Consider the following 18,146-nt stretch of genomic DNA (forward strand, 5'->3'; position numbering starts at 1 on the left):
ATACAGAAGTTCAAATACGAAAATCTCAACGTGGAAATACAATAGAAGTAGAAAAATACCGTGAGCATCACGTTGTTATATTATAATAAAACTTTTCTTTAGACACTTGATATTATTCTATTTGTACCACAATGTATGTTTAACCTGTCACGTGCTGACACCTAACGTCACTTGTACACACTGCCACTGTCTTCATTATTTTCCCAATCGTAAACATTGAATTCCAACTTATTCACTCGTTAAAACATGAGTATCCCAGAGGATGTGTATCTACCCTCTGATGCAGAGTTACAAACGCAAGAACTCAACGTCTCCACACCCATTCTAAAGGCCGGCGCTGTGCATCTCGGGCAAGCCTGCCAATTCGAAAATAATGTAAGGTTAATTATCTAATCGCAACTTTCGGCGCTTAATAAATACATTTTGCAGGAATTTATGCTCTGTAAGAAGGAGACAGGCGATCCTCGTGCTTGCATTAAAGAAGGTAAAGCTGTAACAAACTGCGCTATCAATTTCTTCCAGCAGGTAAAAGCTTCCTGCTATGGTGAGTTTATGCAGTATGTGAACTGCCTCGACAAGTCTAGTCCTAATTGTGATTTTGGACCGTAAGTAACTAAAACATAAAATTTTATACATAGTTTAACTTATTTTATGTTGTGACAGTTGTCGCCGGACCCAAGGTGTGTTTGACAAGTGTATGGAAGACAATTTGAACATGAAGAGACCTCATTATGATGAGTATGCAAGAGTGCAAGTGCACAAGGCATTGAGGCCTAAACCAGAGCCAGAGAAGAAACTGGTGTATGATGATCCTACTCCTTATCTACCAGAAGGCACGGAAAAACTGCCGGCAAAATACGGCTCGCGCTATTTGTTCTCTTGGTAAAAAAAACTGTTTAAATAAATGTGTAGTTTCAAATATGGAAGTAAAGTATGATTAAAATAGACATTATGTAAATAAATTCAAACTACAAACCAGTTTTTAAGTGTTATTTTGAACATAGTGCTGACTATATGCAACCTAACCTCACATAACTTAATTTAACCTCAAAAATATGTGTTTTTCATGTTTTAAGGGGGTATTCTACTCTAGAGGCATGAATTTCATGTGATTTTTGAAAGGCCGTAAAAAAAAATCTATGAAGAGTTTTACCATCCATTTTTTTAACACTTATTTATTAATGCTTTGAGAATACAAAAAAAAATAAAAATTGAAAAAAGTTCAAAATTTTAAATTCCAGCAGGTGATGAAGTGGGCGGTCCGAAAAAATTGGCACGTGACCGTACCCATGATTTTAGGCCTCCAAGTGATCGGAAATGAAAAAAAAAAGATTGTTAATCTAGAATAATGTCGCAATGGAATGAACTACGGACAAGTGAAAAAAATTTTTACAAAATGGCGACTGTTTGAAAAAAATGTGATTTTTTCATCCTTGTTTTTTGATATACTAGATTTTTTTTGGAATATTTAAAATCGGAATTTAGGGATAAGCGTAGTTCATTCTAAAGAAAAGTCGATAAAGAAGACCCTGTAAAAATTTCAAGTAAATCGGTTCAGTAGAAGTTGAGAAATCGTGGGTACCGTCTCGAAAAATACAGTTTCGAGAAAAACACGTTTAAAGTTTCGCGTCAATGCGAACCAGTATGGATGCCGCGTCACCAAAACGGCTATATCTCGGAAAATAATTTAAATTTTGAAAAATCCTCTTGTACACGTTTTCTTGAATAGTTAAACTTTCAAAATATTTAAGAAAAAAAAAATCGATTTTTTGAAACCCCTAGAGTAGAATACCCCTTAAACATGTTTTTTTACTATTTCTAGTTATTTCCATTAAATAATAAAATTATATTCGCAAAAACAAAACATGAATAATTATTTTCACCCAAAATGAAACTTTTAAGCCTTATATACGTTTGATTAAATCAAAATTAAGTTAGGTACTCTTAAAATCAAACCCTGGTTATTCTACCACTAGTCACGTTTGTAATTACGTCCAGGGCGCAGTAATTGTGCCAAGTCAAAAGTAAACCAACGCATAATTGTGTTGGGAACAACCCTAAGTCCGATCCAATTTATTTCACCGCATATGATTGCATTATGCCGCTAATACATGGCAAATGGGGTTGTAATTTGGTTTGCGTCTCTCAAACTTTCATCCCTGGACATGAACATGCGCGCAATACTCCTGCACTATAAAAGCACCGATTTTGTTGCTGGAGAATCATTCACATCGTGAGTTTCTCCAAAGTAACATCAGTTTTCATCAAGTCAAGACGTAAATCAACATGATGGCATCTAACTTAACAAAAGTTTTCTTGGTGATTGCATTCGCGCTTCTGATTGCTGGAATGCTTGACCAAGCTGAAGCCACATACAGGAAACCGCCATTCAATGGGTCCATCTTTGGAAAACGTGGTCTTAACCAAGGTAAATATAAATTATAATAAAAATATGTGAAATATTTTAAATATTTTACATTTTTCAGACTACGACGCAGCTGGTAAGACTTTGTCTGCAATGTGTGAGCTTGCAAGTGAAGCTTGTCAGGCCTGGTTCCCCCAGCAAGAGAAATAAACACATTTTGTAACTTAGCTGACATTTTATCCTAAATATGCATAAATAAATACTATTGGCAAACTATAACACTCTGTGTTTTTATATTTCTAAGATTTCTTTCGTAATTTTTATTTATTTGTCAACACTTCTCTGTTCATATTAAAAAATAAGCAAACAAATGCAATACTAATCATAAATCACCGGCGACGTTATAAGTTGGTACATTGGACGCGAATGACACACTCAGTTTCGTTAGTTCGCATCGAATCATCTTAGAAACTATAAAATTGTTCTTAAAAATCGTTCAAAAAGTACATACTTTCACTAGATCATATTAAGAATATGCTATATACGTATTTATATAAATATATTGTAAACATATAAATGACTTCATCGAATCAGACGAGAAAACACGAATAAACAAAGAATAGAAAAATTAATATATCACGATAAAAAATCTGAGAGCTTAGTTTAATAGGTAGAATCGCCGCAAAGTTGCCGCAATGAATCTCATGCGTTGGTACGTCCGTGCTAAGGCTTTGTGTTTGGTTTTTTGTTGGTTTTGTTGTAGTACACAGCCCCAGTCACAGAATTCGACCAGTTTGACGCAACTTGGTAATATACTTTCTAAGATTCTTAATATAATCAAACATCATGTTCACAAATGCAACTTCTAAAATGGTCGAGTTGATCCAACCCTTTAAATCGGTGTTGAGCACCCACACGAACACGCAGCTGTTGGGATCTGTGGGGATTGCCCTGATCATCCAACAACCAACTCCATTTTCACCTCTGGAATATTAATTTAATATAAAAGTGTATTTTCTAATATTTCAACGTGGAAATAATATGTATACTTGGTTGCCTAACTTTAACGTCATAACCTATGAAAGTACTAACCTTATACATTTAACATTCTTGTCGTTAAGAGATGGATGACTTGTAGAAACGCTAGCAATAGCATAACCATCCTCCAACCGCTTCCATTGCCTAAGATTGATAAAATCACGCGACGAAACAGCACCGCGCGCACCATTCGCCGATATTTGATAGCTAATATCCGTGTGCTCGTCGATGACTTGCACCCGGTACGATTCCATGAGCGCTGGATTCCACTCTGGCATCGTCTCCACGCGGTAGAACAACTCTTCGAATAAATATTTCGGTGGTATGTTTACGACGCTCTAAAACCCCGCATAATTAATAAGTTTACACATAAACTGAAAGAACTGTAATAAAATTACGGTTAACTTGAATATCTTCCTAGCTTTTGGCGCAGGTTGCAACCATTCGACGATATCATCACCCTCCGCTTTGGATTTCTTCCAATTGGGGCTGTTCAGGAATTCCTGCGACTCCCGCATGGCTGTCTCCCCTTGAGAGACATAATTAGAAATCTACGAGCAGCAATATAAGACACACCTCGATCGGTTGCAGCGCCAAACAACTTACTTCAGCGGCGGTGAAGTTCACGGCTGGAAAACGGTCGGATGGGCCGACATCGAAGTGATACATCGAATTTGTTGCGGACTGAAGCGGTGAATAAAAGTTGCCGATGCTCTCTGTGTACATAGAGGGCAGGCCCCTCACGAATCGGTTGATCAGCGGGGCCCGTTCAGATTCTGGCGACTCTACAGAGTAAAAAAATTTAGAAAAAATGTTTTTCTTGGTTTTTATTTAATAAAATACTTACGTATAACAATTTGACTTGCCTGCAACTCTTGCGGCAGTACCCTATAGTCCAAAAACCACGTTTCGCCCCATGACAAGACAAACGATGTCAGCACCAGAAGCACTTGAAAGACTTGCTGCTCAGTCGCATGCCACTGAAACGTCATTTGACATTCAAATTCAAATCTACATTAGGGCTGCTTGATGAGCATCAAAATATTGCAAGTAAATAGCTAAATAGGTCAAACTTCCATCGTCCAAGCGCAAATTTCAAACATTTTTACTCGTAAAAACATCCTGTCTATGTGGTTTGTAAATAATTTGATTTGTTTTGCTTGGAGAATGTAAAAACGAAGTTTTCAACTTGAAAATTTGTGAAAAATAAGCGTCATTACTTACATCATAGACAAAAACCTTAGAAATAAGAAATACGCAAGTACATGTTGTGGTCAACTAAAAGAATAAACAAAATTAATCAAAACGATCGCATTCATGACGCAGAATATGATAATTACCGCAATTATAATCCAGTGATGAATATAACAAATCGCATAAAACAGTATCAAAAGAATGAATCTACAACCAGCTAATAGAACAATGTCGAACAATGACTTGTGGATGTCATAGTGCACCACTTGATTTGTGAGTGCATCGACAATATTCTCCCCATTGATCTAAAATTGAGCGAATATCAGGATAGCATATGTATGATACATTCCAGCAAACAAAACAAATGAAATATATTTACCATTATGATAATAAGCCACATGAGACTAATGAACGTTAAATCGAACGTAACGAAAAGGCAGAAAAATCTACGGACATTTGACATTCTCCCATTGGGCCGCACGCCCGCGAAATAATCGCCAGAAGATAGGATATACTCTGGTCTTATGGAGGCCAGTGTGTTAATACTATGAGAATGTGCTATAACAAATGCGTTAGTTCGGCGCGTTGCTTTTTTTTTTGCATGAGGTGAATTTACTCACAGATCTCAGTTGGGGATTGGACATTTTGACTGTTTGACTCGTGTGAATTAGATTGCAATAATTGATCGGCAGCATATCTGTACTCTTGTTCAGTCATTGTAAAAAGGGAAATTTAGTTGTGAATGTGTAATCAAATTGACCTGGCTATGCTTGGGGAGTACAAAGAACATTTTAAACAATAAGATAACTCAGTCAGGCAGTAGTGGTGAATGTAATCAGCTCACCTGTTGTTTTATTTATTGCACGCACAAAGCCTCATGGTGTTGTTTGGTAGTGATCTGTAGGCCGCGGAGGGTTGTATAATTAGATATTAATTGTTATTTTACAGGCACTGGTCAATTATTGTTAGGTAGTGATGTTTTTAATCTTCAACGCCAAGCTGTGTCGAGTGGTGCTAGTGGTTGTAAAAACATCGTAATGGAATAGGCAACCAAACCAATTATATTTTCGGTTATGCAACCAAATATACATGAAAATTTTAGGCTGTAGTGCGTGAAAAAGCTTTTTATTTAAATTTAAACAAATTATGCACTTAATATAATAATACTTGCTACTTGTGAGGTTTTTTGTTTTAGTATAATTTGTAGAAGTGGTTTTGAGTTTAAAACTATTATTTTCATGACAAAGCAAATTTTCAGAAGTTTTCAAAATGGCTGCGAATATTATCACAAAATAACATAGCTAAGCATAATAAAATTACTTTTTATTGACACGAATTGTGCGCAATATACAAATACATCTCTATAAAATATTCTCTTTCAGATACAGCCTTATCACGTCAAGTTCGCATGCGGTTTGTGATGATACTCATCGGGATGCTCGGCGATATAAAATACGTAAACCAAAGGCACCGCAAATATTAAAATAACAACACAAATGATCAACGCAATCCACGAGATATCCGCGTCGGCACCACTGCAGCGCAGCCGTGTGACAGCCGGTGACGGTAATACCTCATCATGAATTGGTTGATTCGGTAATAATTGCACTTCTTCTTCCTCGACGACATCATCCGACACATCGACACCCTGATCCTGAATATCACAAGTTTTATTTATATTACTATTAAATATAACGGCGTTAAAATCATCGTTGGCGGGCGCCGCAGAAGCGTTGAGATTGATTAGCTTATCTTCTAAGAGTGTGGAGTCAATCACATTTGTTACAGCTGCCTTATTGTCGGTGGTGGATGCGTCAGGTGAGCTTTTCCCACTTGTGTGGACACCAGCAAGGATTCTTGTGAATGGACGCGCTGGCACTTTGATGGTATTTCGCGCGTAGATTTCGTTTTCTTTGTGGATATTATTCAGGCGTTTCAACTCTGAAATCTAATCACATATGATTTATTTATAGTTTATCATTAAAAGTTTAACTTTTGTGAGATTTTATTGCTTACAGGGCAATGGTAACGAATGGAAAGTGATTGTAAAGTGTCACCATCTTCAACTATTTTATCCTCTGTCGGAATTTCCTTGTACACAGTGGTTTTACGCACAAATAATTCAGTTTCTTCGCCCTCGTCATCATCGTCGCTGTCTTTTGAGAATTGTAGCTGTGAATATTGAAATTCTCTGTGCCTATTTCTGTTGATTAGCATTGCAAGTTATTATTAGCCTTAAAAATTACACTTTAAGTAAAGTTGGAGAAAAGTTTACCTTTTCATTTGCTTCTGTGGGCCTACGCCTTCGGTTTTAAATAAATAAGTTGTGGAAACAATAAACGCAACAAACCTAGCAACTATTTACACGTAACGTCAAAAATAATAATACGTCCTCGAAAACGTCACTTACTTTTTAGTTAAAAATATTTAAGGTTCGGTTTGAATCTTGACATTGTTACGAACATTGTCGAGTAGAATTCGAATTTATACGAAAACTTTTGAAGTTAAAAACAATATAATAATTCATTTAAGAGAAATACATATATAAAAATTAAATCTGGGCAAAAAATATTAATGATGTTATGGTAATTATTCAACGTGTAAATTATTAAAGAAAAGTTTAAAGCGCTCGGTTTAAGTTTAAAAATAACAAACATAACCTTAAAATAAACCACGCCGTGTTGTTAACTTTTACTAAAGTTCTGTTTGCAAATATTTCTACATTTATTTATAATTCAATGAAGAAAATGGCAAACAAACACGCAGAAGATTTAAATTTTCATATTTATGCAGGAAGTTTACGTGGAGTTATTGCATGTAAGTGTTATTTCTTTAAATATTCCACAATTTTAATCAAAACATCTTCATAGATACTGAATGCCAGAAAAATATAAAACCCACATATGAATTAAAAGAATTAGATGGAGAAATCACCGCTTTTGAATGGGGCCAGTCCAATGATGAGATAATATTAGGAAATAAAAATGGTGTAGTTAAAGTTTACAACACAGGAATAAGCAAATTCATTCAACATGTGAAAAAACTTGATGGAAAAGGAGCTGTTGTTGGATTAGCATCAATTGACAAGAATATAATCATTGGTAGATCTGATGGTACTGTTAATGTACATAACAGATCAAAGAAAAAGCATGATGCATTCAGAACTGTGTTAAATGATGAAGCAACTATGAATGTTTTGGTTTACAATGAGAAAAGAAATGTTTTTGCCACTGGTGGTGAAAATAATGATCTAAAAGTGTGGGATATTAATACTAGGAAGGATATATTCAAAGCTAAATCAGTAAGTTTTCATAGTTTTGCTATTTTTTCTTTAATTTATGTTTATTTTAACATCAGCTTGGAAAAGACATGTTGGAACTGCCAATTCCCACAAGTATAAGAGGAATATCATTCCACAATGAAGATAATATTGTGTCTTGTATCACAAAAGAAGGTATGATGTTGCTTTATGATGAGAAAGCCCAAAGAAAACCAGTGTGTAAATATGAAGAGAAAAAGGCTTCTTTTACCTGTGTATCTTTATACAGAGACAGACAATTATTTGTTGGCACAACCAAAGGTTACATCCAACTCATTGACATGAGACAGGGCAAATGTGTGAAGACCTTCCAGCCATTTGCAGGTGCAGTCACAAGCATCATTTGTGACCAGAAACTTCCATATGTTGTTAGTACAAGTTTAGATAAACATTTGAGGATTCACAATGTTGATACCAAGGAGGTTGTGCATAAAGAATACATGAAAATTGGTTTGACTAAGCTTTTAATGCGTCCGGTGGTGAAGGAAGAACCTAAAGAAGAGGATGAACAGAAACCTATTGTTCAGGATGATGAATATGAAGGTTTGTTTGAGAATATGGAGACTATCAATGATTGCAGTGATGAAAATGATGAAGATGTGAATGAAAATAGTCCAAAGGTTATTAAAAGGAAGAAGAAAAGTAAAATTAAAGGTGTGAATAATATAAAGAAAGTTAAATCTGTTTAAGAGGTTAAATAAAGGCATATGACGTTAATTTCTAACCTTAAAAATGTTGAAATTTATACATAACCACAATTTAAAGGTAAAAACCATTATAAAAATAACAGTAAATTGATTATTTTAAGAGTGGCTAGACATATTTATTACAATCTGTCACTACATATAATAAATACATATTTATCGCACTTCTTTAAAGTTCAAAACAATAATCTAATGTACTTATGACTTAACATAACATCATTATCTTTAGTAGCATTCTTCTGATATGACTAAAGTGATAAATGTACATTGTGAGTGTGACACTCGTCGATTATAATACCGTTCAGTTTATATTTTGCAGTTTAGTATTTCTGTCATATCAACTTCTGTAACCTCAATAATCTTCATGGAACCTCATTAGATAGATTTTCGCATCCAAACTTTGAAGTTATTTATGTATAATCATTGTTTACCTTTGTCATTATCACGATGGTTATGTGCGTTATGACAACAATTCATCGCGTGACGATTTTTGTGTAGTACACAAGTATGCTCATACATAATACAAGGGGTTATCTCCTCTAGATATTCATGTAGTGTATATTTTCAGTTCAGTTAAGAATAATTAACGACACGCTGCATTTATAAATGCATTTTTATTACCAGTTATTTGTACAATGGCTGATCTGTCTCAATCGGCAGAATATTTAAGTTTTAGAAGTAGTATTCCACTTCGAAAGATTGTGGTTGATTCCTCTTTAAAAGTAAGTAGTATTTACTCAAAACTTGTTTTATACTTAGTTTTGTATTAATTGTGGGTTTTATAATAGGACTGGCAAATTTATGATTGTGGACCAAAAAGCATAAAATGTCCATTGATTTGTCTGCCACCAGTGTCTGGCACAGCCGATGTCTTCTTCAAACAAGCTCTTGCCCTGTCTGCCAAAGGAGTGAGAGTCATCACTGCAGTGGCACCTGTGCTGTGGACTGTGAATGACTGGTGTGAGAGTTTTAGGAAACTTTTAGACACTCTAGAACTAGATAAAGTTCATATTTTTGGAGCATCACTAGGTGGCTACCTAGCACAGAAATTTGCTGAACACACTTATATTTGTCCAAGGGTTGCCTCATTAGCATTATGTAATACTTTTACAGACACTTCGGTGTTTAATAATCATGCCTCGGCGAGTCTCTTTTGGATGATGCCTTCACTTGCCTTGAAACATATGATTATGGGTAATTTTAGTTGTGAGAGAGTTGATTCTGATATTATTGAGTCTATTGACTTTATGGTAGATAGGGTAAGTTCTAAAGCATTATATTTGTAGTATTAGGTTATGTTTATATAACATAACCAACTTTTTAAACTTCCAGTTTGAGACTTTGAAACAGTCTGAACTCGCTAGTCGACTTACATTAAACTGTTCAAGAGGATACGTCGAAGCTCATAAGTTGCATGAACTGCCTGTGACGATAATCGACGTGTTTGATAAAAGTGCACTTTGTAACAATGTGATGGAAGAGTTGTACAAATGTTATCCTCAGGCAAGACTAGCGCACTTGAAAAGCGGTGGTAATTTTCCTTATTTAAGTCGAAGTGCTGATGTAAACCTATATCTACAAGTAATTAATCGATACTTCTTTATTTAGTACATATAAAAGTACAAAACATGTGATTCCAGATACATTTGGGACAATTTGACGGAACTACTACAGCTGCATCTGAATTTCCACTGATGCAAAGATGAGGTTATGTCCATATTGATATTTTACCAAAAAAACTACAAATACGATTCTCTAGTAATACTCTAGTCCAAACTGGTCACTTGCGCCAATCAGGGGCTTTGCTGAAATAGATAATTGTTACACAACCAAGATACATAACTATTAATAATATATTTACAGTCTTTGGATGCTGTTTAAGTTCAAGTTGCCATTATGTATGTTGTTCATATTTGTCTCTTTTGTTGTCTCCAACTTAGAGATCCAATTCTTTGTTGGTTTTAACAATCTATTCGGATCTCTTGGTATTACTACTTTAGAATTGGTTTGCGGTGGTTTATGCGGCTGATTTTTCATTTTGTTTGCTTGCATCTTCTTTATATAACGTTGATCTTGTGTTTGGAACTCACGAATGAAATGGTTAGCCAACATTGCTCTAAAATAACATTAAATAGCTTTAATATTTTATATATTAAGTAAGATTAAGTTATTCATACTTGAATGCTCGTGTTTTTAATTCTTCTTCTCTACGTTTTGCTTCCTGTGCTTGTTTTTCACTGGCTTTTATCATGCGCCAACGTTCCACCTTTTCTTTAATCTCAGAATTCTTTTGGAACCTCATAATCTCCAACTGTTTATAGAACTGTTCGTTCATTTCACGTGTCAATGCTTCCTGCTGTTCTCTTCGACGTTTTTCTTCTTTCCATGCCAGTAATTTAGCTTTAGTTTCTTCTGGATTCATTGGTGGTACTTTAATCTTTTTATTTATTATTTTAAATGTTGTAGATGATCCATCTTCAGTGCTGTTGTTTGTATCTTGGCTCTGTTTTTGTGTTTTCCACTTTTGTATCGCCACTTTTTGTTTGTCTCGCAGAACACAGTATTTTTCATGCCACTTGAAGTGTTCTTCAATTTCTTCCACGGATTTATCAGGGAATGTTTTATGTAACTTTTCAGATACTTTATCGATAGTTTTATACTTTGTTTTGTATTTTAAGAACACTGCGTTATCATCCCATGTCCAACCGTTTGTATGACCTTTAGTCTCTTGTAGAAATTGATTAAATTCATGCACTTCAGGACATTCTATTTTATTAAGAATTGTGCGCTTGATAAATGTAGGTTCTTCGATAATTTCAATTGGTTTTGACCAGTTTTCATACATCTGCTCATAATATTCAAGTTCTTCAGTTAAAGACTTTTCATTTGACTCTAAACTTTTGAGTTTATTCTTTGACGTAAGCTTAAAGTTTTCAATACTGTCTTTGAGGTCTATTAATTCAGATTTTAAGGAAGTTATAGTAACATTTTCATCGATTGTGTTTATTTTTGTGTTTATATTCTTTATTTTGTCATGTATATTTAGAACATCTTGACGAATTGCTTTCCATTCAGTTTTACTACAAATTGAAACATTTCAAGAGAAATTTATCAAAAATGTGAAGGTTTTGAATGCTTACCAGTCATTTTCTAGTTTCTGAATGAATTCTTGTAGTGATGGATTATCTTTTGAACAAATTTGAATAAATTGGCTCTGGGCATGGTCCAAATTATGTTGGATATTCTGCAATTTCTTTAATTCTATGTTATTAAGTGATTGACTACTCATGTCGACAGTTTTTGTGTTTTCATTAGTTTTTGTGATGTTTGTTTGCAGACAACACGTTTCCATGCATTTTTAAAATCAACACATTCGGTGTTTACAATTACTATGGAAATTAATATCGATTAAACAATGATTAAAGTGATGAAGAGGCCATTTTGTCACCATCCAATCATTTAAAATGAAAATAATTACTAATGGCTTCCAATTAAAAGCTAATTTTGTAGTTAAAGTAACATAACATTAGTTTTATTTAATCTTTTCCTCGGATCTCAAGGTTTTTTTTTTAATTGCAGCCACTTTCGGCACTTGTAAGTAATGAATTTATTTGCCTAATACTTGAAACATAAGTAATATTTATAAGTGCTGTAAAAGTTGTTCATGTAACTAATCAGTACTTCCCGAAATTAAAAAAAGTTATAGTAAATGTTATCGAAAACAATTTTAAACGTTCTAAAAATATCCACATATATACTTTACAGTTATAAGTTTTATTCAAGGCAATCATAATCGAAAAATCCGCAAAAATATTGACGTAGTTCTTGCGCAAAGATCAAAAACTTAAAAACAGCAATCCACAAATTAGTTGTCGAAACACCTCAACTCGAAACCGGTCAACCTTCATCTATTGCCAACCGTCGAGTGCATTAATTACTCTATTCGCAGATGATGAAATAAAAAACACCGGCGATTTCTCGCATTGTGTGCGGTTCATAATGAAAAACTAAAACGAAATCATGAGCCTCAGGTCTCCCATGTTTTTTGCCGTGTGCGTAGTTTGATTTGTAGTCGGTGCGGTTGTCATGTAAACAGCGATATGCGGCTTTAATCAAGGCTTTACTTTAGTCGTCTACGGACTGGCGCGCTTGCTGATCACGTTGAATCAGCCGCCACATTTCACGCTTTCATTGCGCGCGTGTTGAAGATTCCACGCAGATTCATTGAATCAGGGCATAACAAAGCTGTGTCCGAATAACATTTGTGAAAGAAGCGAACAATCAAAGTGTCAATGTCATGAAACCACACGAATCTAATGTGTATTCAGTGAGTTTTAAACGAATTTAATGCAAAAACTCCAAAGATTGTCCATAGTATTATTATTAAGATGAATTTTATCGACGAGTTCAAGACAAACATCTACAATTTTGCAGGTGAATGATGATACTTCTGATTGTGTTTTGTGTGACACTAACCTTTGTGTAATTTTTTAGTGGAATACATTGACATCGATTACTCACTATGGTTGTCCTGGTTGTTAATGCCACTGCTAATCACGATATTATTGCCTTTGATAATCGGCGTTTTGTTGTATTTGTCTGCATTGATACTTTACATCTATAAACTGCATTGGGTGGCATTAAAAAGAACAATTGACCTGCGAGATGTGTGGAGTACTGCTATTAAACTTATTTCTGCCATTTGGGATGGCCATGGATGGATATGGCATGGTAATAATATATTCCTAGTAAAAACATAATTATTTTATATTATTTATTCATCTGCGATAGGTTATGAAGTAAATGGTTTGGATAATATTCCTAAAGACACTCCAGCTCTTCTAGTCTATTATCATGGCTCAATTCCAATTGATGCTTATTATCTATGTGCCAAAACATATCTATATCACAACAGATTGATACGTACAGTTGCTGACAAGTTTCTATTTAAAGTTCCAGGTCAGTGTGATTATACAATGAATTTAAATTTAAATGTTAAAACAAAGCCACATACTAATTTTGTATGTTAATTTTGTGGCTACAGGTTTTCCTATTATTGCTGATGCATGCAAAGTGATACCTGGTACAATTCAATCATGCTCAGCCATTTTAAAAGAGAATCATCTTCTGGCAATCTCACCAGGTGGTGTTTATGAAGCACAGTTCAGTTCGAGCAGTACTTATAATATTTTATGGAAAAAGCGCTTGGGTTTTGCTAAAGTCGCTATAGATGCTAAATGTGTGAGTGGAAATTTTTTTAACATATCATTAATTATTTATAACCTGTTTAAAATTCCAATTTGAGTCTTATTGTGTGGATAGTGCTAATGATAACGCGTTTTTACAGCCAATCATTCCCGTATTTACTGAAAATATCAAGGAAGCCTTTCGAAATGCAATGTTTGGAAGCCTCGGTAGGAAATTTTATTTGAAATTGTATACGTGGACGAAATTTCCATGTTCCTGGGCATATGGTGGGTTTCCTGTTAAACTTGTCACGCATATTGGGACACCGATACCATATGATCCAGCGTTATCCCCAGAAGAATTACAAATTAAGGTAATTGTTAGGTAATTTATTATTAAAGTGTAATTCTAATTACACTTAAAATCAATCAGATAGTAAATATATGTAAATTACATTTATTTTTAATTTTAATTAGTAATTAATGTTAAATTTAAATTAACAGATAATGACCGCACTGAATGATCTAATCATGAAGCACCAGCGATTACCTGGTAGCATATCACATGCTCTCTTAGACCGCATCCCGTACTTTCGAAGAAAACACAAACAGAAACAAGAGGAGAAGCTGAAAAATCTATGACATATTATAAAAGTATATATTATGTACGCATTATTGTAAGTTGTAAGCAAAATGGTATTGAGGACATTCCCGATGGTTCATTAACTTAATATTTTGTGCAGTATTTGATTTTAGCATATTTATGTATGAAGCAAAGCAAAGCAAGTGTTTGTAAGAAATATTTTTGTAATTTATGATGTAAATATCATCAAGTGTAACTTATGTTACTTGTGTTATTTGCTAACATCTCGTTTTACTTGACTAACACTATTTAAGCATACCAAGTCAATATTTTTTGTTGTTTTTTTTTTAATTATGTATGTTTTATTACTTTGGTGGCATTTGTTTTGTATATAATTTGTTTGAAGTATTTTATTTATTCATTTCTTTATGATTAGTGGGGGAATTCAATAAAATTGAATCTAAATCTACAAAAATAATGGTATAACGGCGAAATTTATCCAATTTGATTATATATATATATATACCTATATTAGGCATTCCCGCCCATTCGTGGGCATTGCCATCTTAATTTACAGATTTACAGATCCTTATTCGGCGGATCAACCGTAATCCAACTTGTTTAGTTTATATTAATTTCCTCTGTGAAACGACGAAAAATATTTTTATTTCTATTTATTATGACCGTCGAATATTTATACATGAAATATTTGCGTGCTATTTTTGAGGAACATATAATTGCAATTGTTTATAAACAGTTTATTGTAGGAATAAGATAGAGAAGCATACAGACTCTTTCCTGTTGCAAAGATAAAACCTCAAGGCTGAAAAACAGAAGATAACTTATAAACATGAAGAATTAATCATAGTTATATATTTTGATACAAGATGGCGATAGGATGCACTTTCTGGCATTAATAAATTATATTTTGTTTGTGAGTTTCAATTCGTACTATCAGTGTTTGTAGTATCAGTGATCGGCGATGGAGAAGGCCAAGACAGCCCCATCGGTGTGAACGTATACTACAGCTTATAGCGGATTGGTGGTACGTATCAGTTTAAGTTTTTGTTACTTGTAGTCCGTAAATAGAGCGCACATAAAGGTGGAGACGAGCGTGTTCGGTTGAGATTACAATGCAGCGTGCAATGGATTGGTTGTTTTTTGTTGTATCAGGGCAACAGTAACTTAAAATTTAGTTAAACCGCCAGAAATTTCGTTGCATCGTGAAGTAGATTGGCTGTGTATATCCATTCGGTTGTTTCATCCAACTCTTTACAATTTGAGGAGAGATGTCACTACGATGCACTTATTTGCATTAAATCCGCATCATGTATATAGCTACTTCTCGGTTTATTGTTGGTAAACATTTCAATTGATAGCGATGTCATCTGAAACCAATAAAAACTAATGATATTAATTTTCTTTCTAAATTTCATTATTAGTGAATTACTTTCGTAATTTAATAAATAGATAATATTTATTAATGTTTTTTGGAGTAATAGCTTTTTTCCACAACTCTTTCATCATGATATGAATTTTTATGTAAAAATAATAAATTTTTATAAAAAAACCAAAGTTAGATAAGTTTTCGGTTTTGCAAATTGAAATAATAACTTGTATAATTGTATGTTGAGTGTTCCACATTGCAAATTTACATTGTTGATATTATTGTTTCATATTTTCTCAAATGTTATCATTAGGTCACAAAATATCTTGCAAAAATTCGTCTCAACTCCACAAATTTAACATCTATTAACATCCGGTATGGTCTAGTGGCTAGGATAGCTGGCTCTCACCCAGCAGGCCCGGGTTCGATTCCCGGTACCGGAATCCTTTTGCAAAATCGCCACCAAAACTACAAAAATCATAAACAAAATAAACAAAACACTCTAATTTTGATCATGATCGAGAACAAATCGAGTTGATCTCCTCATACATCAAAGCGCGCATTTTATTAATGGCGCTGCGCAAAGCAGGTTCAAGTCATTTGCACCGCTTTCACACCGATGTCAAGTGGTGAAGTGCGTGCGTGTGCAGGTGGCATTGGCGGCATGCCCGAACCGAATCGCTGACGCACTCGAAGATTTAAAAGGGGTGATGACACTATAGCCTCCAGCAGCTATAGCGCACACATAAATGGGCTGTTGTACCACGGCTGGAAAGAGCGTTTAGTACCCTCGTGTCAAGAGCTCCCAGGGGAGGCGTTTTTCAATATAACTTTTTAAGCAATCTTCGCAAATGTTGGCGAAAAGATTGTCGCCGCCGCGCGGAGGCGGCAGATTGCCGTGTGTCTCGCTCTGCTTCGATGATCGCCTCATCGCTTCGCAGCTCTGATTTACGGCGCTCTTCTTTGAGTTATTCACGAACCCCGATCGCGATTTATGATTACATTCAACGTCGATATCTTTATTTGAGTGCAGAAAATACTTTTTAAAAGCATTACATAATTAAAACAATGTTTGCATCATTAAACATTGCATCCACTTGTTTCTACACACATTATGAGTGATACTTGATACACTTTTCTAATTAGTTTTTGCGTTAGTGGCCCGCAAAGCACTCGAAAATAGAAGTTAAATTCGCCCACCGTCTGGGGAGAACACAGCACGAAAGTTATAATTGAAGCTGAAAAAGTTTAAAGCTTTTCGGCCTTCGTTCGTGTTTGTATACGCGCAACAAACACGTGTTTTGATTTTATTTTTCAGCACGTCAAAAATCTCTCCAACTAAAACTAGAGCGAATTAATAATGAAACGCTAATTGTTCGGCCTCGTGACGTGATTTAATATTCATTGTCGGCATACATGACCAGCTTTGCTTTTACGCGCTCGCGCTCATTTAACATTCAAGTGGAGGGATGTTTCTACGCGCCGAAAGAAACCCCATTGTGTTACAGAGTTGGTGCTATTGTCGAGGGCGTTTGTTTCGACGGTTCGGCGTTGTACGCCTGTCTGCGAATGCACGCCTCACTGTTTCATTGTCCGTATAAGTTCAGTGTTGGATTTAACATATGAAATTTAGGTTATAACTAACGTAACTTTGGTTATGTATTCTTGGTTGCCTATAGTTAAACCTTTAAAACCTTAAAAATCACATTTTTAGTTTTTAAGTTAAATTAATAAAAGAAAATACACAAGAAATAATAATCAGCTTATTGTCTAAGTCTAGTCACGGGTCGTACCATTTTTGATTAGCTCTCATTATAACCGGAAACCGCTGAACTTGAGCGCCGACCGGATGCCGTACGGCGCATCACGTGAGAGGACTCGCTGATCTGATTTCATCCAACTTTGGCTGTCGCTGGTGCGCCGATAGATTAGGAATCGTGTCTTTCCACCTTCAAAATTTAATACGAATACGTGACGTTGCCTGTAATGACCTCAAATTTGATAACCAGCTCGAGCAGCACGTGAGGCAGGAGAGGGTGACGCACATTGTTGGTAAAACAAGAGCAGAAGTGTAAAACGTAATTTGACACAAAAATTGCATTTCGTATGAAAGTTAAAATGGAATAAAATAAAAAAGAAAAGAAGATTTCCGGTACCGGGAATCGAACCCGAGCCTGCTGGGTGAAAGCCAGCTATCCTAGCCACTAGACCATACCGGATGATGATGGGCGCCGAGTTTGACACTTTAGTCACGGCCTAGTGTACTTTAGTCACGACTTTAGCCATCCGTGATTAAATTGATACTTTCTATGTTGCAAAACCGTGGTGATTGTGCTGAAACCGGTGCTTTAAAGGTGGAAGTAGAGAAAT

At 34.9% G+C, this 18,146-nt stretch overlaps 8 protein-coding genes and 2 non-coding genes across 11 annotated transcripts; 6 read left to right on the plus strand and 4 right to left on the minus strand.

Annotated features, from left to right (window-relative positions):
* The first annotated feature begins 129 nt into the window (after positions 1–129).
* Positions 130–978, plus strand: ND-19 (NADH dehydrogenase [ubiquinone] 1 alpha subcomplex subunit 8). The gene is made up of 3 exons (XM_065311920.1): positions 130–375; positions 430–605; positions 664–978. Exons 1-3 carry the CDS (start codon positions 247–249, stop codon positions 884–886), a joined length of 528 nt encoding a protein of 175 aa, XP_065167992.1. The 5' UTR covers positions 130–246; the 3' UTR covers positions 887–978.
* A 1,229-nt stretch (positions 979–2,207) lies between these two features.
* SIFa (neuropeptide SIFamide) lies at positions 2,208–2,644 on the plus strand. Its single transcript, XM_065311856.1, has 2 exons — positions 2,208–2,428; positions 2,487–2,644. Exons 1-2 carry the CDS (start codon positions 2,287–2,289, stop codon positions 2,573–2,575), a joined length of 231 nt encoding a protein of 76 aa, XP_065167928.1. The 5' UTR covers positions 2,208–2,286; the 3' UTR covers positions 2,576–2,644.
* A 9-nt stretch (positions 2,645–2,653) lies between these two features.
* On the minus strand, positions 2,654–5,632 carry Start1 (Steroidogenic acute regulatory protein-like). Of its 2 annotated transcripts, XM_065311854.1 has the most exons (10): positions 5,442–5,632; positions 5,218–5,361; positions 4,977–5,155; positions 4,744–4,902; positions 4,628–4,681; positions 4,251–4,383; positions 4,010–4,188; positions 3,802–3,954; positions 3,458–3,741; positions 2,654–3,349 (listed from the first exon to the last, which is right to left on the minus strand). In XM_065311854.1, the coding sequence occupies exons 2-10, from the start codon at positions 5,312–5,314 to the stop codon at positions 3,142–3,144; spliced, it is 1,446 nt and encodes a 481-aa protein (XP_065167926.1). In that variant the 5' UTR covers positions 5,315–5,361; positions 5,442–5,632; the 3' UTR covers positions 2,654–3,141. The 2 variants fall into 2 exon arrangements, with proteins under 2 accessions (XP_065167926.1, XP_065167927.1); XM_065311855.1 differs by lacking the exon at positions 4,977–5,155 and having other exon boundaries at positions 5,218–5,366.
* A 267-nt stretch (positions 5,633–5,899) lies between these two features.
* On the minus strand, positions 5,900–7,033 carry LOC135799710 (lysM and putative peptidoglycan-binding domain-containing protein 3). Its single transcript, XM_065312908.1, has 3 exons — positions 6,873–7,033; positions 6,614–6,800; positions 5,900–6,545 (listed from the first exon to the last, which is right to left on the minus strand). The coding sequence occupies exons 1-3, from the start codon at positions 6,878–6,880 to the stop codon at positions 5,991–5,993; spliced, it is 750 nt and encodes a 249-aa protein (XP_065168980.1). The 5' UTR covers positions 6,881–7,033; the 3' UTR covers positions 5,900–5,990.
* l(2)k09848 (lethal (2) k09848) lies at positions 7,022–8,649 on the plus strand. The gene is made up of 3 exons (XM_065312896.1): positions 7,022–7,414; positions 7,468–7,898; positions 7,955–8,649. Exons 1-3 carry the CDS (start codon positions 7,336–7,338, stop codon positions 8,603–8,605), a joined length of 1,161 nt encoding a protein of 386 aa, XP_065168968.1. The 5' UTR covers positions 7,022–7,335; the 3' UTR covers positions 8,606–8,649.
* A 129-nt stretch (positions 8,650–8,778) lies between these two features.
* On the plus strand, positions 8,779–10,507 carry LOC135799708 (maspardin-like). The gene is made up of 5 exons (XM_065312906.1): positions 8,779–9,125; positions 9,189–9,342; positions 9,409–9,879; positions 9,953–10,201; positions 10,261–10,507. The coding sequence occupies exons 2-5, from the start codon at positions 9,256–9,258 to the stop codon at positions 10,324–10,326; spliced, it is 873 nt and encodes a 290-aa protein (XP_065168978.1). The 5' UTR covers positions 8,779–9,125; positions 9,189–9,255; the 3' UTR covers positions 10,327–10,507.
* LOC135799701 (coiled-coil domain-containing protein 112-like) lies at positions 10,206–12,328 on the minus strand. Its single transcript, XM_065312895.1, has 4 exons — positions 11,761–12,328; positions 10,798–11,700; positions 10,482–10,736; positions 10,206–10,425 (listed from the first exon to the last, which is right to left on the minus strand). Exons 1-4 carry the CDS (start codon positions 11,970–11,972, stop codon positions 10,401–10,403), a joined length of 1,395 nt encoding a protein of 464 aa, XP_065168967.1. The 5' UTR covers positions 11,973–12,328; the 3' UTR covers positions 10,206–10,400.
* Positions 12,329–12,574: 246 nt separating this feature from the next.
* LOC135799707 (DGAT1/2-independent enzyme synthesizing storage lipids) lies at positions 12,575–14,797 on the plus strand. The gene is made up of 6 exons (XM_065312905.1): positions 12,575–13,054; positions 13,115–13,351; positions 13,412–13,579; positions 13,665–13,861; positions 13,968–14,180; positions 14,311–14,797. The coding sequence occupies exons 1-6, from the start codon at positions 13,009–13,011 to the stop codon at positions 14,446–14,448; spliced, it is 999 nt and encodes a 332-aa protein (XP_065168977.1). The 5' UTR covers positions 12,575–13,008; the 3' UTR covers positions 14,449–14,797.
* Positions 14,798–16,147: 1,350 nt separating this feature from the next.
* TRNAE-CUC (transfer RNA glutamic acid (anticodon CUC)) lies at positions 16,148–16,219 on the plus strand. The gene has a single exon. It is a non-coding gene; the product is annotated as a tRNA-Glu (tRNA).
* A 1,704-nt stretch (positions 16,220–17,923) lies between these two features.
* TRNAE-UUC (transfer RNA glutamic acid (anticodon UUC)) lies at positions 17,924–17,995 on the minus strand. Its single transcript has one exon. It is a non-coding gene; the product is annotated as a tRNA-Glu (tRNA).
* Between the last annotated feature and the right edge of the window lie 151 nt (positions 17,996–18,146).

This window comes from Atheta coriaria, unplaced genomic scaffold (genome assembly GCF_025399875.1).
Source record: "Atheta coriaria isolate IRGN ID8LTWV9N9 unplaced genomic scaffold, Caltech_Dcor_3.1 hic_scaffold_9_pilon, whole genome shotgun sequence".
NCBI lineage: Eukaryota > Metazoa > Arthropoda > Insecta > Coleoptera > Staphylinidae > Dalotia > Dalotia coriaria.

Coding starts and splice junctions, on each gene's coding strand:
- ND-19 (XM_065311920.1), top strand. CDS start 247: ATGAGTATCCCAGAGGATGTGTATCTACCCTCTGATGCAGAGTTACAA. Junction 376..429: donor CCTGCCAATTCGAAAATAAT/GTAAGGTTAATT, acceptor TACATTTTGCAG/GAATTTATGCTCTGTAAGAA. Junction 606..663: donor CCTAATTGTGATTTTGGACC/GTAAGTAACTAA, acceptor ATGTTGTGACAG/TTGTCGCCGGACCCAAGGTG.
- SIFa (XM_065311856.1), top strand. CDS start 2,287: ATGATGGCATCTAACTTAACAAAAGTTTTCTTGGTGATTGCATTCGCG. Junction 2,429..2,486: donor AAAACGTGGTCTTAACCAAG/GTAAATATAAAT, acceptor TACATTTTTCAG/ACTACGACGCAGCTGGTAAG.
- Start1 (XM_065311854.1), bottom strand. CDS start 5,314: ATGACTGAACAAGAGTACAGATATGCTGCCGATCAATTATTGCAATCT. Junction 4,384..4,627: donor CTAAGGTTTTTGTCTATGAT/GTAAGTAATGAC, acceptor ATGACGTTTCAG/TGGCATGCGACTGAGCAGCA. Junction 3,955..4,009: donor TGAACTTCACCGCCGCTGAA/GTAAGTTGTTTG, acceptor TGCTGCTCGTAG/ATTTCTAATTATGTCTCTCA.
- LOC135799710 (XM_065312908.1), bottom strand. Junction 6,546..6,613: donor CCATTCGTTACCATTGCCCT/GTAAGCAATAAA, acceptor ATATGTGATTAG/ATTTCAGAGTTGAAACGCCT.
- LOC135799708 (XM_065312906.1), top strand. CDS start 9,256: ATGGCTGATCTGTCTCAATCGGCAGAATATTTAAGTTTTAGAAGTAGT. Junction 9,343..9,408: donor TGGTTGATTCCTCTTTAAAA/GTAAGTAGTATT, acceptor GTTTTATAATAG/GACTGGCAAATTTATGATTG. Junction 10,202..10,260: donor ATGTAAACCTATATCTACAA/GTAATTAATCGA, acceptor ATGTGATTCCAG/ATACATTTGGGACAATTTGA.
- LOC135799701 (XM_065312895.1), bottom strand. CDS start 11,972: ATGGAAACGTGTTGTCTGCAAACAAACATCACAAAAACTAATGAAAAC. Junction 11,701..11,760: donor CAGAAACTAGAAAATGACTG/GTAAGCATTCAA, acceptor TTCAATTTGTAG/TAAAACTGAATGGAAAGCAA. Junction 10,737..10,797: donor TTAAAAACACGAGCATTCAA/GTATGAATAACT, acceptor ATGTTATTTTAG/AGCAATGTTGGCTAACCATT.
- LOC135799707 (XM_065312905.1), top strand. CDS start 13,009: ATGAATTTTATCGACGAGTTCAAGACAAACATCTACAATTTTGCAG. Junction 13,352..13,411: donor CCATGGATGGATATGGCATG/GTAATAATATAT, acceptor CATCTGCGATAG/GTTATGAAGTAAATGGTTTG. Junction 14,181..14,310: donor CAGAAGAATTACAAATTAAG/GTAATTGTTAGG, acceptor TTAAATTAACAG/ATAATGACCGCACTGAATGA.